The sequence below is a fragment of the Anopheles funestus genome, chromosome 2RL (genome assembly GCF_943734845.2).
Source record: "Anopheles funestus chromosome 2RL, idAnoFuneDA-416_04, whole genome shotgun sequence".
In the NCBI taxonomy this organism is placed as follows: Eukaryota; Metazoa; Arthropoda; class Insecta; order Diptera; family Culicidae; genus Anopheles; species Anopheles funestus.
The window spans coordinates 31,200,284-31,218,150 of record NC_064598.1 but is presented as its reverse complement, the minus strand read 5'-3'; the positions used below and the strand labels follow the sequence as shown (position 1 = coordinate 31,218,150).

Below are 17,867 nucleotides of genomic sequence, written 5' to 3'. Positions count from 1 at the left end.
ACTAAAACCCATTTTGCGACGTGTCAAATGCAGTCAATGCATTCACAGAACAGTTTCTGCAGTTCGCTGGCAGAATTAGACGGGTTCGGTATATCGGGGTTGGTGTGGCCATGCATTGGTTGTTTGGCGAAAACTTGAAGGAAAATAAAAAAAAAACGAACGGCAACTTTTATCGTCGATAGTGTGTTACTGCTGACAAAACCGTTCTTACCCAGGTATCAGTTGTTCTACTACTGTCGCGACAGTTCCTTCACGCGCACACAACCTGTCGTATTGCTCGCACACCGAGTGGAGTTTGTGCACGTTCGGGCGGCCGCCGGTCTGCTCATTGCTTTTCGCGCGTAGAAGTCTCGGTCGCGCTACACCGCACACTCATTGACGATTTTGACCGGGCGATCGTTTCAGCTCGAGGAGCTGTGATCGGATTTCGTGTAACAGTCGCTGCCCATCCGTCGGTACCGGTCGCACGGTACGGTTTGCAGAGTCCGCATTATAGCGAGCGAGCGTGTCCGAGGAGCCTTTTTTTTTTGTTTGGTGCAGTGAAGTTATTAATGCAACAAGAAGACAGTGAGTAAAATGATACGAATTTGTGCATCCTCTATATGACAGTGGGGTGCACAGTTGTTGATGAAAGTTTAAAAGAGTGTTTATTTTTTATTGAAACTTGTGTGGTACATGATAGTGAGGCGCGCTAGTGTGGTGCTAACCCGCTCGGGACCGCTGATAGTAAATGGTAGAAGGCGCGTGTAAACCCGCCGCCGCTTATCGGCGTCGAGCAGGGCCGCATGTGTGCATGTGGATGAAACGTTGGAATGTTCGGTTTTTGCTGACCAGCGATAAATAAGCGAAACGATTGAAGCACATTATTGCGATGCTGTGTCAAAGCCTTTCTTAAAGTGTCACATTAAAAAAAAAAACAAACAAAATGAGTCCATCAGAGTTTCTTTCCGATCGTTTTTTGTGTCGTCAACCACCGAGTGATCGTATCGATTTCTTTGGCACAGTCACGGCGAAGAAATGTTCTCTAATCGATCGTAAGTGGTGTTCCGAGTGACCGAAGTTAAAACAGTCGTTTAAACAAAGTTAAGCGAAGCATCGCTTGATTTAAATCAAACCAACGGGAATAACATTTCGCTCGAGTGCTTTCGATGACGACAGCTCATCTTCAGGGAACTTCCTCTCGAAAGGCTCCCGGGAGACCTTCGAAACTTGTTCCACGGTAAAATATCACACTTTTTGGCAAATCTCTCGTTTGGTGTGATGCTCACGTGATGATCTGACAGAGGATCGATCGAGTGTGATTGCGTCAATGTGCTGATTAATAACTAAATAACAGTGGGCCTGTTTATAGCCTGTAGCCAGTGAAGTATGTCACAGTCGGGGCACGATAATGGCGTGACCCTTGGTTGATCCGAATTTCGATGTCAGTGGCCGGTAAAGATGCGGGCAATGACGTTCATACAAAACCCATCGTACTTAAGTTTGGCTAAGGACAAACAGTTTTTTTTTCAATTAGCAAGATAAGAACCATTTTTCGATCGGTTTTAATTATTATTATTATTATTTATTGAGTATTACGGGCTATGCCGTATTGTCGAGATAAATCGGTTTTAATTAGATGATTTTTTTATGGAAGCCCTCGTATACTTAAAAAAAAATTGCCAACAGTTTGCTGTTCGAGTATCAGCTACAATTTAATCGCTCCATACTGGCACCCGCTACAGCGAGCTAAGTGTTGTTCGAAAAAAGAAACTGTTCTAATCAGCCATTTTTGTTAACCCAGTCTGAAAATGGCACATAAGAACTGGAGTCAATGTGCTTTAGGTCAGTTCTGATTTTACGAAACATTTTCCCGCGATTTCGTACGCCACAGTTCGGAGTAGGCTCTTCCTTTCAGCTCACGCAACAACCTTCTTTCAGCTGCTCCATTTGTTAGTAATTGTTATAAAAAAATCTTAAACGCAAATAGGAAGGTATAAAAACTATCATACAAGTCCACCAGTCCATTTGTAAACGGGTGCTAAAACGTTAAGCAAACCACACTTGGGTAAACGAGCCAAAGCACAGCCACAGCACAAGTGCAAATAGGTGCCACGAGAGCTAATCAATATCTTTGCAAATTTGCTCCTCATCGCTCATCCGCCGTTTGCCGGGTTGCCCGATCGTTTGGTCTAGTTTCGATTAGCATATTTAGCATATCATTGAAGTGTTGTTTTTTTAAAGTTTTTGTGTGATGTGTGTGTGTGTGTGTGCTACAGCATCTCTTCCCAAGGCGCCATTAGGGCGAAACAGTACTAACGAGCGCCACACAGTGATCGCGTTGTTGCTAAAGGGCACAACGGCTAAACGGGGGCGCCGTTAAAGATCTCTCCCGTATCTCGAACTTATAATTCGTGGGTCACGGCATAAGCACGAAACTGCATCAAACGGCCAGCAGTGTGGCTAGAGTGTAACGACCAAGCGATCGTGATCGTACGCATCGTAACGCGCGCCCAACGATATCGTTACATCGCGTTTTGCTCATCTTGACCACATCTCGTCATCTCCGCTGTAAGTTCCAATCGCACACAAAACCGATTCACGTTCAACACGTTAGTGGGGTGGTAAATGCGAACGGATGCACTTGCCCGTCGTTATAATCTTTCGTACGCACAGCTGGTGGGCAAGTTCAAGTTTTGTTTTTGACGGGTTACTATCGTTTTTTTTTTGCAACACTTTTTGTGCAGTTTTTTCTTCCTTCCTCTCTTTTTTGCTGTTAGTTCGTTTTTTTTTTGCACATGATCGGCCAGTAGGCGTCGGGTCGTTGATGGAGATCGGAGTTGATTGGGTTTGGTTCACGCAAGCAACGCTGCAAACGTTCCACGGCTTTTCGGATGCAGCGAAGATGGCGAGAACGGCCCGGGCAGGTTAAGAAAGTTCACGTTCAATGTCAGTGCTGCCTAGGAAGCAGCACGCGAGCTCAACAAAAACAAAAAAAAACCTGTGCAACTGTTTTCCTCATACGGAGACCGGTTGCGAGGTTTGCGCAGGTCTTGGGCAATAACAAAACCTACACTGGGCTCCGGTAGTGAGACCGATGGGCATTGCAATTAAACATTACTTTTTGTTTTTGTGTCTTACCAAGTGGATCATCTGAATTGTAACCTTGGCCTACATTACAGGCACGAAATCAGCCACTGTTGATCCGTGTCCAAGTGGTAGAATCGTAAAGAAAGCCTCCGTTTTGTGCTCTCAATGTCACCGTCCGGCCAGTTAGCGAACGGCCGTCGATCCCGAACCGGAACGCAAAACTGGACGGTAATGTTATGTAGTTCTCTGGCCGAGGTAACACATCTTGCCAGTTTTGCTACTCTACTTCGGCTCATTTGAAGGCATGGAAGCCTTGTGCCGAATGTCAGTTTCGACCGATTAGTTTTCGGTACCGGCGCGAAGCGCATTAATGTTTTGCTGTCGTTACCTTCGCATACGTGCAGACACGCTGGTAAAGAGGTAACTACTGCCAGCGGCTCCAAAGCAAAAGTTCACGGATCAGTGAACGGTTTACGCTTTATTGAGCGGTTCGGTCACTTTGTTTGGCAATGGTTGGCGCACAAAATTAATAACAACGCTCCAATTCAATAACTCTACCTTTGAATCGTTAAAAGAAGATTAAAATTGTTTAAGCATGTTACAGAGATATCTTCAAGAAGAAACATCAACTAGTGATTGTGTTAATCTTTAACAACCACTTCAATGGACGATGACCATCATGTAGTTGTTCTAGCCTTACTGATAGGTAGTGCTTGACATTTGTCGATTAAATTGTCACAATCTAAACTAAATCAACAACGATTAACCTGCGGCAATAAAAGAAAAAAACCTCAACCGTGATATCGATAATCCTTGTCCACTACGAGCCGCAGTTCATTAGCGCCGATAAGGATAATAAAAGCAAAGCTGACAGCTGACCGTATCGACTGAAAGGTGGGGATTTTAGCAAGCAGATGCCCCAATAATGGTCGTTATACTTTGGCTGACACCTTCAATCGTAGCGCTGCATCGGTTAACTGATAAGACTACTTCATTCGTATGAATTCCACTGGAGAGAGAGAGAGTGTGTTGAATGTCAATCAATCCACCCGGTTGCGAAGAAATGGTAGCAATCGAGGCAATAAAAACTGTAACACTACCTCCTCCGCTGACTTAAGCCACGAGAACTTCCTGAGTGTTGAGTACCATGCTCAAGTGGCAAAACGAATGATGCGCCTTGTGAGATTACGGACTATATCAGGTAGAGGATAGCGCCTGTAGACGGCACTTTCGAGACTTCACTCACGTTGCCGTGCGTCAAACGGATTAGAGTACAGCGACTTCCTCCTAACCCTGTGGGACTTGTCTCCAACCACATTGTTAACCACCATCGAACATCTGTTTCGAGTCCTTTTCGTGAAGGAAAGATGAACTTATGACGGGCATGGAACTACCCTTATACGTATTCACACCCGACCATTAAACAATAAATTAATCCATCCGTACCAAAAGCCTATTCGACGGGTATCCACTTTGGGCGAATGATATAACACATCGAAAATTATAGTTTTTCAATGTCGACTGTTTCATGCGTTCTTTGCCAAAAAAAAGAGCTGTAAACACGTGCTTGCGGCTGGTTTGCCGAAAAAACAACCAATCATCGCTGGAAGAAGCACTAAAAATCGTTGGTCAGATTTTTAAATAATAGCAATTAGATGTGTTTTACGAAGTAATTTAGTGGTTGGTTTGTTCGTTACTTTGTGCCAGGGTGACTTCCGGTGGTTTCGGGCCTGGTTGGATGAGTTGGTGTCTTTGTCAGGCGGAGAATAATTTTGCTGTTCGCCAATAATGAATTGTGCTTTTTACAAGGAAAGAGATGTATGCATATAAAGAGGGAAAGAGGAAGAGAGAGAGGTCAACAAATGATACATCGTCTTCACAAATTGTAGCCCAATTAAAATGATCCGAGCTACAGTACCGGGCGGCCATAAAATACGTTAATGGCTGTATGGTACTTTTCGTTCGCCGAAAGGAAACTAATGATGCATCCGTAAGTGGGCTGTAGAGGGAGGAATAAAAGATGTGGTTTTTTTTGTGTTGTTGGAAGCTGTGTAAAACCTTCGATTGTTTTTTTTGGGGGTAATATTTTTTTTATTACGCCTGGCCATCCTTCGCTCACGACTACAAACCGCGAGGTAACAAAACTGATCTGTGGTCACGAAATGTTGGGCACGTGCTCAGAGAGAGAGGATAACCCGTTCCGATAGGATTAGGTTTAAGATTGTTCTTCAAACCGTTTCTTCTACTAATGTCTGCAACTTAGCAGCAGTGGTTTGGATTACACAAAATTAATAAATTAATAACCATTTCGGTTAAACGACTTCCCATAAATGAAGTCGTCCGAAAGCGCATCCGCTGGGATGGGGGGCAGGTGTGAGCAACAGGTGGAAGGATCGGATTTCTACTTTGCATAGAAATCGAACATAAATTATTAGCATTTGATCATCCCGGCGGGCGGGATTCCGCTACCAGAGTTGATCAAGGGTGGGTATTGCTGCGACGAATTAAAATTCAACCCCGCGCGTTCTACAGTTCCGCACTCTCCAAAAAAAACCTGGAGGTCGAGGTCGTGGAACCATATTGGCGGTATACTGTCTAGCTGCTCTCTATTTACACACCGATTGCAAATCTCTTCCAGCCGGTGGATTTATTCAGTGAAGTGATTTGTTTTATGAGCTTTTTGTAGGCGTTAAATATACCGCTTTGGCTCACGTACGACGGGCAGAGGGCACCGTGATGTTGAATAATGCGATCACACTAGTGAAACGGTTTTTGGTGTGAGAAAAATTCCTTAATTTTTTTTTGAAAATAAAAAAAAACTTATGATCGGAAAGGAATAGACGACCTTATCTTACCTGCTAAACTAGACGTTGGAAATAAATTACTAGAAAATTTACATAGATGATCGATTTATTCATGAATATTATCCAGATTTGCACGCAAAGAAAAACATGGCAAACATGTATGGCGAATATTTTAAATGTGGATTTAAACATCATCTCGCGTGCTGATTCCAACATCTAATTCCGATAAACCTTGAAAGTGCCTTTCCAATCATCTAACTCCATTCATAGAAATAATCTCGAATAACGATTTCAGGATACAGTTGCAAAGATTATACCTGCATTTACATACAATTACACCAAATTAAATCATTACTTAGCAGCTCATTGATTTGGTTTCGCTTCTTCCTCTCTTTGATCTCTATTCCAGACAATCTCTCCGGTCTCTAACAGCGGGGTTGTACGCGGTACAGTTCTGAGCATGTTAAAGGCAGCTTAACCGGGTAACGTGTGGCTAACACGTGTGGAAGATGTACTATGGCATACTTTGAAAATTTGATCAACTCCGTCCCTGTACCGTTTTACGTGCGTTTACTGTTGCTGCTGCTGTTGCGATTGGATCTACCGGAAAGGGCCACTAGTCACTATCGCCCGCTCCATGAATGACAGCAATTTCCGCTTCAAAAAAGGAGAAAAAAAAACAGAAGAAGCTTGTAGCTAAACTAGTGTGGTTTAATTTGTTTGTGTATAGTGTTTGACCCGGTGAAAAATTTCTCAAGCCCAACCCGCGTAATCTGGCCACGGTGCGAATCCGATTGCGACGATCGATAACTCCGTCGGCAACCGGCGATCGTGATCGTCAATGAAACACGCACCGAATTAATAAAATTTTGCAAAGTGATAATTGATGGTAGAAGAAAAATATTATTAGCTATAAGCTGCGAAGCATTAGGTTAAAGTGAGTGTGTAACGATCGTGACGTGCGGCGGTGTGCGAAGGAAGTGAATCGTACGGGTGCGTTCGCGTGCAATCAGGAGGCATAGATCAGGCTGGCACGACCTGGGTAGAAAATTTCATTTTATCGCCCTCACACTGATACAACCGATGCGTACCTGTTTCACACGGGTATGTTTGAGTGAGTGTTGTGCAGCGTACCAACCACCACTACACAGCACTGATCCGTGATCCCGATCGCTGGTGGAGGATGTGTGTCGTACGTAGCACAGGAGATAAAGTGTAGATCTCAGTGAATCTCGCTGCCTGGTGGCGTACGGTGAGAAGTTTGTTTTTTTTCTGCCCAGCTTTGACCGTTCAAACCCGCAGTGACTGAAACGAGCGAAACGGAAAGAAAACCAGTACGCGAATGTGAATGAATGCTGCGAAGGCAGGAGGATGGAATTCTAGTCCCGAGTGGAGGTTGATCCCGCACGGTGGACCTCCGCAAAGTTTATTCCATCGCCGGTGCAGGTGGAGTGATGATGGTTTGTAGCTTATGCTATCGTATTTGATCCTACACAAGTCAAGTGCACGATATGTTTTTGTCCGTGGTAAGGTAAGACAGAGAGCCGTTTTTTCTCGATGCCGCGAAGATGTTTTTGTGATAAGTGTGATTGATGTGGTGCACGCAGGAAGTGTGTAAGTTGTAATTTTTAAAACAATTCACTTAAAGTTCATAAAACGCGTGTGAAACTAAACACATTTTAAGTGCATCTTAATTGACATAATTTCGTAAGTGAAGCACACGATTCCTCGACCTAAGGGTGCATAAGTGTAGTGTTAGGGAAATAGCCATTCTAATCTAATCGCTGTTTTTGGAGGTAAAGGAGTGAACGAACCAATGTACAGCCATGACGCCGAAAGAGTGGTTCGCTTTGCTCCTGTTTTATGCCGCGTACCTGTTCATGGGCGCCAGCGTGTTCTATCATGTCGAAAACGATCTGGAGACGGAGCGCCGGGCTGAAGAGTTAGCTGAACGAATCGAAATTAATGGTATGTATAGTGGGTTTTAGTGATTAAATTATAAAATATGATTAAGTCTGGCTTGGAGACAAAATTACGTACATCAAGATCAATAGAAGTTTTGGGAAATATGTGGGGGGAAACTGTCAATTACCCAGATGAGATCTAATTCAATAAGTTTAATAAAACGACTTGCAGTAACTGCATCAGAGCATACAATTGTTCATGCTATTATAACAAAAAACAACGGTCGTTAAATTACATAAAATAAAACAATATTTTGCACAATTACTTTAGTTGAGTATTCCAACACAATCAATGTATTGTAGCTTTATGTGTCCAGTTAATCATAATCTTAAATTAACTCGGACTTTCCCCATAACAATTTGAATAATGAATAATATTCTAAAATATGATCAGTTCGGTAAGGGCGGCCCGGTGGTATATGTGGTAAGAGGCGATAATTCCACACGACAGGACCGGGTATCAAATCCCATTCGAGCCGTCCTTCCCGAAGCAAAGACTGACTATCCAGCTACGGGCTAAAAATAAGTCTAGTAAGCCGGAAATACCCGCTGTGAATTCTAAATGGTCGTTAATTTAAGAAGAAGACGAACAAGAATATAATCAGTTGTATTAAAAAAAGCTTTCTCTATAGTATTGAAAAATATTATTTATACGACATTTATTAAGTAAAAGTTGGTAGAAACCAACACAACAAAGCTTCAACCTTCTATGATCATCCAATATCAATCCAATCGATCACCAACAAGTCAACGGTGAAACGAAAAACGTGAGAAACGTTTATATCAATTTGTTAAAGCACATTGTTGAAAGAAAGGACTCACGATCAGAACATATGATATATACAGCTTGCGTGGAGCTTGCGAACAATTGCACGTTAAAATCCTTCCTATTTCCCTGGAATGGTTCGCCGTCATCGATGGCTGCACTAATCTCTAGTGTTGCAAAAACACGTTCGCTGTGATTGTGGGTGCGCGATCGTGTAAATACAATCTACTACTGTCCAGTCGTGGCTAAACCCATTCATCTCACCCTCCGGTGGGATGGCCGGCGGTGTTCAATTTCCTGTTGCTCATAAATCATCAAATTGCATGGTTCGCGACACGATCAGCTCGATGCCTATCGGTTCATTTATTCGACTACAATTTAAATTCTAATGAACCTTTAACCTTCTCATCAGCTTTCCGCTAGTGAATGAAATCGAATCTCCCGTGTTCTGGCCCGGTGTGGTGCCAGATACTTGAGCTAGAGGTTCACATATCTGTTCGCACTTGACGCGCCACGCTTCGGTGGTGCCGAGATGGTGTACAATGGTTGGGCAGTGCAAATTATCAGGTTCGCCTGAGTCCAACACGGGCGGGCGTTTTTTGTTGTTGTTGTTATTCTTTGCCGTACAGCCGTTGCATAGCTTATCAGCCGGCTGGCTGTGTACGAGTGTAAAGGGTCAGCTTTGCATGCACGTGTTGTGACCGATTCGATGTCAACGGCTGAGGACATACTTGAAATTGATGCGCTCTACTTGTGTGTCTTCACGATCGCAACTAACGGGCGTGTGCTTCTTTGCCAATGGGAACTATTAAAATAATGACAAAATCGTGTTTTAGTAACGTTTGTCGAGACATTTGTTTGTTATTTGTGGTGTTAGAAAACAAAAGGTCTTTGGAGTGGTGACAAATCAATAGTAAGTAATGATAAAAGCAAAGCTTTGTAATTATTGGTAATGAAATACAACGTTTAAAGTTGTCGATGTTTCTACGTTGGGAAAACCGTAAAAAAAACCTATAGTTACCGATAAACTGGGGAAAGATTCCGGAAGTGCTCCTTTGCCGTCAATTTGTACAATTTTCAAGCTTCGGTGTCTCGATCATAACAATTTTATAACTTTTTTACTCAGAGAGAATCTATTTTATAGCAAAATCTTAATACGATATATAAAAGAAAACGAGGTGCACGATTACTTCTTAGCCAGTCTTTTTATTCCACAATCATAGATTTATGTACTTAAACAATGAAAACCTTTTGTCCCTAAATCTGCAAGAAATCTTGCAATGTATACGATTATATAATTTTTATGCTATAAAATTCTTCTTCTAGTAGTGACTTCTACCAAAGATACTACTGTATTATTTAGGTTTTGTTTTGAAGATATCGAGAATATTAGAAACTAATCGACTACTAAGAATCTCAATTCATGAGCTTCATCGGACTCTTTGTTATGTTCATATCCATTGAAAGCTTATGATCATATTAATTCATTTGCGATCGGCTTCAAGATACTTCAAGTTTGGAAGCACAATTGAATTGAAATGAGTTCTAAACAATGATTGCAATACATTAGTTATGCTACGAACCATTCAAAAGTTCGTAATTCCTGTACTTTGCAGCATGCTATCATTTTTTCGCAAACAGGGAAGTTTCATACAAATTATAGCATCGTTGTGAAATAAAGAACTCTCTCGTTGTCAACTAAAGAGATCTCTTCTGACTTTAATATATTGTACATATATGAACTGTTGTGTTTAGTTTTCTTTTAAATAATCTCAAAAAAGTTGTATAAACGTTTGTTTAAAAATTATTTCATAAATAGATGTAGTTTTTGTTTAATTCTTCAAGAACGGATTGTGCCCTTTTTCTTAAAACTCCTGCTTTTCCGTTGTGGAGGAATTGTCACGAATCCACAGGAATCCATCTTTCTGGACCAGGGCTTAATGTCTAAACCAACTCTTTAGAAACGTCGCGTTGTGCTCTTGCTTTGCTCAAGGAATTGATGAATTGGGGAACATTTTAATCGATTTATGAAACCATTTTAAATGGCAAAAACTTAGAGATACTTCAAAATAACTGACCTTCTCGTTTAAACCACAAATTGGATCAAGACGATTTGTCGAGAAGATGATACTGAAAGCAACAATGTATCCTCACGGTCTGAAGATTAAACCGTACGTTATCTTACATTGCTCGATCATTTCCAGCACGATCCGCGTTGACAGCAATGAAGTGATTTCAATTAAACAAATCATCAACCACAGCTTTTCACCGTACATGGAAGCTCACTCGCGCCCAGTGTCAAGTGCATCGATCAGCGTTCGAACTCATTCAAGCCGTTCGCCATTACCAGATGCATACGATTACTTAATTTGAATATTACAATCGCCGGTTTGTTTGCAGGGTGGTTTTACCAGTGTAGCGGACGCGTGGCAATTGCTACACTTTTGCATGCAAGCGTGTTGCAGTAGTACGAGTGTGAAGCGAACGAGGATAGAAGACTTGAACGCAACCAGTAGCCGGTGGTGCCAGGGTGGTGCGAAGGTACTTAATTAATGAGCAGTTGGGCGCGTGACCGTTACTAAGCTGCGTTGTTGCGTTGGAAGATCGATTTGAATCAATAAATCAGCCTGGAATGTGGTATATGACAGCCGATGGAATAAGTGACCAGATTAGATTGCAGTTACGGTTGGTGTTGTAGACATCGGTACCAAACCACGCCAGGAATTTCAGTTAGATTATGCAAAGCACATATTTTAAATCTTTATTAACTTGATAAAAAAATGAACAAGCAAATCGTATTTATATTCGTTCCTTAGTAAAAACCGTAGTAGAAGAAACAGCAGGTAATTTGTTACTTACGATTGTGCAGTAAATCTCGCACCCGATCTAGATGAATCTGGAATTCGATAATTGCATACTCTATAGGCAAGCCAATTTGCACATTACGGTGAATCTTCACGGTTGTCCCGACAGGATGGCTCCATCCGCGATTAGATGGCTAACAATGTCTGACTGTTTGGTGTGTGCTGCTACTAATCGAATCGCCCTGGGTGTCCATGATACATGCAAATAGATTATTAGATGCTCATTTTGGTGATTAAATTAACACTTACGTTCTCACAGCTTTTTTTTTGTGCTATTAGATGTAAATCTTCTACATACCGGAAGGATGAATATTATTTACCTTCTTACACACAATTGCAGAGTGATGTTGTCATCGTTCGAGAAAGTTTTGTAGCGATACTTTTTAGTGATTAGTAGCATGTAAATAATGAATGCCCAAATATCGATGCAAGTTAGGTGAAAGTTCCGGGAAATTTTTATAAAAACCTTAGGCGTTGCCTTTTTTAAAATGATTTGTAACACATTTAATAGGGCAGATTGTTCACACTATACCTTTGTATTACACGCAACGGGATGCTTAAGTTTTATGATGATGACGCTAAACCGTGTGCGGCTTGTGCTTGTAAAAAAGGTAAAAAATGCAAATGCAGTACTACAAACGTATCCCATTATACTTTTTTTATTAGCATTATTTATGACACATTTCGAAACAGGTCACCAAAGTAAGTGACGTCAGCCCGTAAACGTGATGCTTCGGCATAGCCTATCGCAACTCACGATAACTCCTTAGATACTGCAGCCTGTCTCACTCTCTTCTGAAAGTATCACAAGAATGGTGTAAAATGTCACACTGCTCCATATAGATTTTGTCGCACTTGTGTTGGCAATTGTTAGCAAACAGCGCAAAACCTCAAGGGTGCTAATGAAATGCTGCTATTGTTGTGCTTGTGCGTTTGCTACAAAGTGGAACTGTAAAACGAAACTATTTCCATCATTGAGGACTGATATCACTAAGGTGGAAAAGCACAGTTATCTACATAAAAAAAAATTATTCAATTTTTATTATAAAAAAGGTAACGAAAAATATTGAATTTTTGTCTCTTGTTTACTAGAAATGCTCGTTAAATATTTATCACCGGAAGATTTGGAACTTCAACGTACGTTGATTGGACGTCTGGACGGTTACTGTGGAAGCAAAGTGACCAATTACACCGAGGACGAATATGAACCACCCTACGTTTGGGATTTTTATCATTCGTTTTACTTCGCCTTCATTATTTGTTCAACAGTGGGTAAGTGTAGCAGCTGCACAGGACATGCCATAATTGCTATAATTACTATCACAAAAAATTGTTTCTGTTTCAGGCTACGGTAACATCTCACCGCACAATACATTCGGACGGATATTTTTAATCTTTTACGCACTCATCGGTCTGCCGGTGAATGGTTTCTTTTTTGCGTATGTTGGCGAGTTCTGGGCACGCGGTGTAAGTTTAAATCTTTGTGCAGCATTTAACCTTTTTCCTCCTCCAAGGAAAAAAAAACACGATGTTTTACAAGTTCACTATCATTTCCCACAGTTTGTCCGGCTGTACAGACGCTACAAGGCGTATAAATTATCCGCCAACGCACGGTACGCCCCGCGTAGGATCAGCTTTATTGGACAGATCGTGCTGTACCTCATACCCGGCGTGATCGTATTCATATTCGCACCGGCATGCGTATTTACGTACTTCGAACAGTGGCCGTACGACGTATCGGTGTACTATTCGTTCGTTACGCTGACGACGATCGGTTTCGGTGACTATGCGGCATCGTTTCAACCCTCACAGGAGCATGAGTTTGGGTCACTGTTTACCGTCTACAAGATATTCATCATATTTTGGTTTTTCGCCGGAATCGGTTACATTTTTATGATTTTGGGTTTTATTGCTAAGTAAGTATGGTGCGGCGGCTGCCACACAGTACGCAATAAAGTTAATTTATTACTTACCCGGTCGTGCATAATTACAGAGGCATATCGCATAAAAAGATACAGGAATTGGAAAAGCTTGTGGCTTCCAACCTGAAGGAAACACAGCATCGTGTGTGGAATGGAGTTACCAAAGACATTAGTTACCTGCGCAAGATTTTGAACGAGGTGTACATGCTAAAGTTTAAGGTAAGTTTAAGAGACACTAGCCAAAGCTTAGAGACCTTAGAATAACGCTCGTGAGTCGTTGTCAGATCAGTTTTTTTTGCTTTGTTGTCTACCAGTATTTTTGTTTATTCGTATGTGCGACTGTTTGTTCGCTTTGTTATGGTTTTACTAGGGAGCTTTAATTTAGCATACTGCTGGTAATAGGGAGATATAATTCAAACATACATTTTCTTCCAATGCATCGCTTGTTAGTGGATTGCAAACACACGGTAAGCGACATCCTCATTCGGTGTATATTTGGTATTGCAATTCATTAGTGGTTTATTGTGTTTGTGTGTAAACATCTTGTTTCTCGTTTCATTTCCAGCCCGTGTACGAGGAACCTTCGGACCGGTGGTTGAGTCTTTCGAAAAGCAGATCGAGCTCGTGCCCCGAGCTGTCGATGTATCGCTCAACGGAACTGCCCATCACTCGACGCAAGCGTGCCAACTCGGAAAGTGTGCTGGTGCTTGCGGAACCGAGATCCATCGATAGTGGATCGCTGGTACGACGCTTATCCGATACCGATCTGAATCGTATTAATCGCGAGAAAACGTTCGGTGTGCAGGCGCTCGTACAGCCGGCCGAATTGCTGGCCCGCGTTGTAACGGCACTCGGGAATATAACGGCTAATCCGGACGATAATCAGAGCTTCCTGGAGCGGGCCTCACTGAATGCTGGTGTGAACTGTTTTTCGGACTCACAAATTTTAGCCAGCGAACGAACGTGGTCCGGCTGGTCGATGAGTGGTTCGGACAAGAGTGCCTATTTGACGGCACCTCCGATGCGTCCGAGAGCCGCTTCCGATATTGGGCTTCCTCCACATGCTGCATCGCAGGTGAGTAAAAGTGGAAATGGAAAGTTACTTTAATTATTCTAACCATTAATGGGGCTTTCATCTTTACCAGGATGCAAACGAATGGACTTGGAGTGGTGGAGACAACACCCAGATACAGCAGATACTGCAGATTCGGCAGAAAGTGAAACAGAAGGATAACCTTCTGCGGGCTGCGCTGTCTAACAACGCAACGTTCGACTCTAGCCTTACGATCAACGTTCCACCAACCGGTCCGGAGGGTAAAGCTTCGGCGATAAACCGTGGTATGCTGCAACGGCTTAATCCGTTCCGCAAACGTTCCAAAACACCCGTTCCGGATCTGGAAGCTGGTCCTCCGCTTGACTCGTACCTATCCGCAACCAGTAAAGGTCGTAGCTCTATGTTTAATCTTCCCACCTCGTCCTATCTGATGGCAACGTCACGCGGACGGGGTAGCATTCTGTCGATGCCACCACAGGATGAGCATCTGCTCGAAACAACCACCATTGGCGATCTGTTGCGTGCCCTCGAGCGGATGCACACGGACACGATAACGGCGGGGGATCCTCGGGGTAGCTTCGGGGAGAAAAATGACTCATTCGGTCGAAGACGCACCATGGAATCGTCATGTGTGGGGCAGAGCAATTTACCATCGCTGCTAACATTGTTCACACCGCCGATTGAGGTTGGAACGAGGCGTGGCTCCATGAAACCACCGCTTGCCCGTACGGGAAGTTCCGATTCCGCTCCGATCATCCGACGACCGTCCCTCCGTCCATCGAATCCACCGTCCTACTCAGCGACGGTGTCGGGATCACCCGGTGGAGGTGGTAGCCCAACGCTCAGTATTATTAGCCCTTCGCCGAAACCCATCCGACGGCGGTTTAGCGTACGTCCGTCGAATCTCGCCTATCCGCCCGGTCACTGCCCTCGTCCACTGGCGGGTGCATCCGAACAGCTGGGTGCAGCCCATATTAATTCATCATCACAATCGTTGCACAATCTCCCCACGACAACATTGCAGCGAAGGCTCTCGTCTCGTCCGAGCCCGTTAGCTACGAGCCAATCGTCCCATTTAACCGTCCCGACGGCAGCACCAAACTCCGGTACTGGGCCCGGACAATTCCGATGGAGACCGAATCTAATGCGATCCGATTCGGACCAATCGGCAGCACCGAGTGGACTGCCAGGAGTGAATAGTGGACGCAATCGTCACAGCAGTTTATCGAATCTGTTCGATCAGAAGCGCTAGATTTTATGAGGGAAAATAGTTTTGAGGGGAAGTATTGAACTAGAAAAAAAAACAGAATAAGTTAGCATCAGCACCAGTGTGGAAGCCACCATGGAATGTATCAGTATTGTTTCCGTTGACCTGCGAGTCTTTGCGCTCCGGAGGACAACGGCTAGAAATATGAAGCTATTTATGAAAACATTTGATGCCATTCAAACCAGTCATTAATGCGTTTGTTAGTTTGTAGATACGTTGTAACACCAGTGGACCATGAACGGCATGGACCAGTGGGGAATGGAATTGTGATTCTGTCAGGGACAACAGTGACAGTTTACTGAACAAAAAATGGATACAATAAATAATGGAATTAATTTTGAATGTACGGTAACAGAAAAAAGGGAATTGATTTGATCTGCACCTCTTAGGTGTTATATTCCTCAAGCTACTCAACTTGTCAGACGCAATAGTTGTAGGTATACGAACATCGTCCCATAAGGATGCAACCGTGGCGCATCGTTTGTGCATCATAATTGATTTCATTCGATTGCATTGGCAAGCGTCCAATAGTGAAGGTGTTGAGTGGAACATTTTCCCATCGATTCGACCGGCGATGAGTATTTTTATCGCAAAATCTAACCATGTGTACGAAGCGCAGAAAGAAACCCATCGAACCGTACATCACATTGTGCATGATGTATCATTCATACGCTTTGGCATATTGTCGGGTTGGGTCGGGATTATTGATGGTCACACTGCAGACAAAGCAGTGGTGGGGGAAAAGATTTTACACTTTCAGTGATTTTATCGATACAATTGTAAGGTTTATTGCTTCGAAAAGATACCGGTTGATCGGGTGATCCGTTGCACTGGGCTCGTTCTTATAAATTGTGACAACTGCTCAATCTATTTTTAAATGAGTTCAATTTGTGTGGAAAAAAAATCGAAGAGAAAACTATACAGACTGTTTAGATGCTGGTCGAGAAAGTTTAGTTAGACAAAAATAACAATTTATGGTTGATATTTTGACTATAAAAATTAGTTAAAAATTCAGTAAAAACCTCAAGTAGCTACTACAAACCGAACACCAAAATTTCGTTCAATTATCAATATCACCTGCTGTTTACACTTTTTTTGGGGGTAAATTTCCTAGAAGAAAAATAGCAACCATTACAAACAAGGCAGCTATGCGTAAGCTATCGGTTGCAGGATGTTTCGTGGATCCAAGTCCCGGTAACCGATGGGAGATTGCCGGAACGTGCGGAAATGTACCGGCCAGTGGGTGGAAATGCCAAACAAAACGTAAAATTTGTAGTACAGCTAACATTACAGTGTGCGAAAATGGAGCTCACCCACACAGGCACCGGCTCTAATACGCGCATCGACGAGTTAGTTTGTACGGATGAAAGTAGCATGCCTTTTTGCTTACACCAGTACGCACGCAATCCCGGCGACAATTCCGGTCCGACGCTACGGTTTATTGCCATCAGCATCAGTCGGTTAGTGGGAAAGCTGCTATATGTGCTTTCCACTTTTTATGTCCATCTCTCATTCTACCCTTAATAATAAGCTCTCGAACGACCTAGCAGAGTAGGAAAGCGCTAGCCAATTTTTACGCACCACCACTTGTGCAGAAACCGCCGTTTGCCGCGACGAAGGATGTCTCGATTTTACGCTCCTGTTTGTTGCCACTTTCACACCGTGGAGCGTGGTGTTTCCCTCTAATCGTATGGAAAGCTGTGAGAGCTAGGTGCCGAATGGTTTTATCGTGCACGGCGGAGCGAGAGCGAAATGCGAGAGCAACAACCAAAGCATCGCAAACCTCCTTCACCGATGGAGACGCATGGTGCTGCAAAGCGTTACGGTTGATCGAAGCATCGTAACCGGGAGCGAAACGTAACGTTGTGTATGTGATGATAAATGGCAGAAAGAAAAAAACAAATGAAAGAAAGCTTCTCCGAAATGATCGCAGCCTCCGCCTGTATGTAATTGAAATGGGAATAATAAAATGTTACTTCGGTGAAGTTGAGTTGCGTGTGTATGCGTCCATACGCAGAAGAGCGTGAGATGAAGAGAGCAATAAGAAACCGAAGGAGAGGCTGATGCTGCTCCTGTGTTTATAAGGGTGTGTGAGTATTACTCCCGATAGTGGTGCGAAGTTGTAAAAAAAGGTTAGATTAAAATTTTGTCTGTCAA

General features: G+C 43.0%; 1 protein-coding gene across 2 annotated transcripts; it reads left to right on the top strand.

Moving 5' to 3' along the window:
* Positions 1-420: 420 nt before the first annotated feature.
* LOC125764300 (open rectifier potassium channel protein 1) lies at positions 421-17,824 on the top strand. 2 transcript variants are annotated; one of them, XM_049428426.1, is made up of 8 exons: positions 421-567; positions 6,283-7,841; positions 12,560-12,739; positions 12,813-12,934; positions 13,028-13,383; positions 13,461-13,608; positions 13,955-14,464; positions 14,535-17,824. In XM_049428426.1, the coding sequence occupies exons 2-8, from the start codon at positions 7,700-7,702 to the stop codon at positions 15,693-15,695; spliced, it is 2,619 nt and encodes an 872-aa protein (XP_049284383.1). In that variant the 5' UTR covers positions 421-567; positions 6,283-7,699; the 3' UTR covers positions 15,696-17,824. The 2 variants fall into 2 exon arrangements, with proteins under 2 accessions (XP_049284383.1, XP_049284384.1); XM_049428427.1 differs by lacking the exon at positions 421-567 and adding an exon at positions 2,133-2,550.
* The last annotated feature ends 43 nt before the right edge of the window (positions 17,825-17,867 follow it).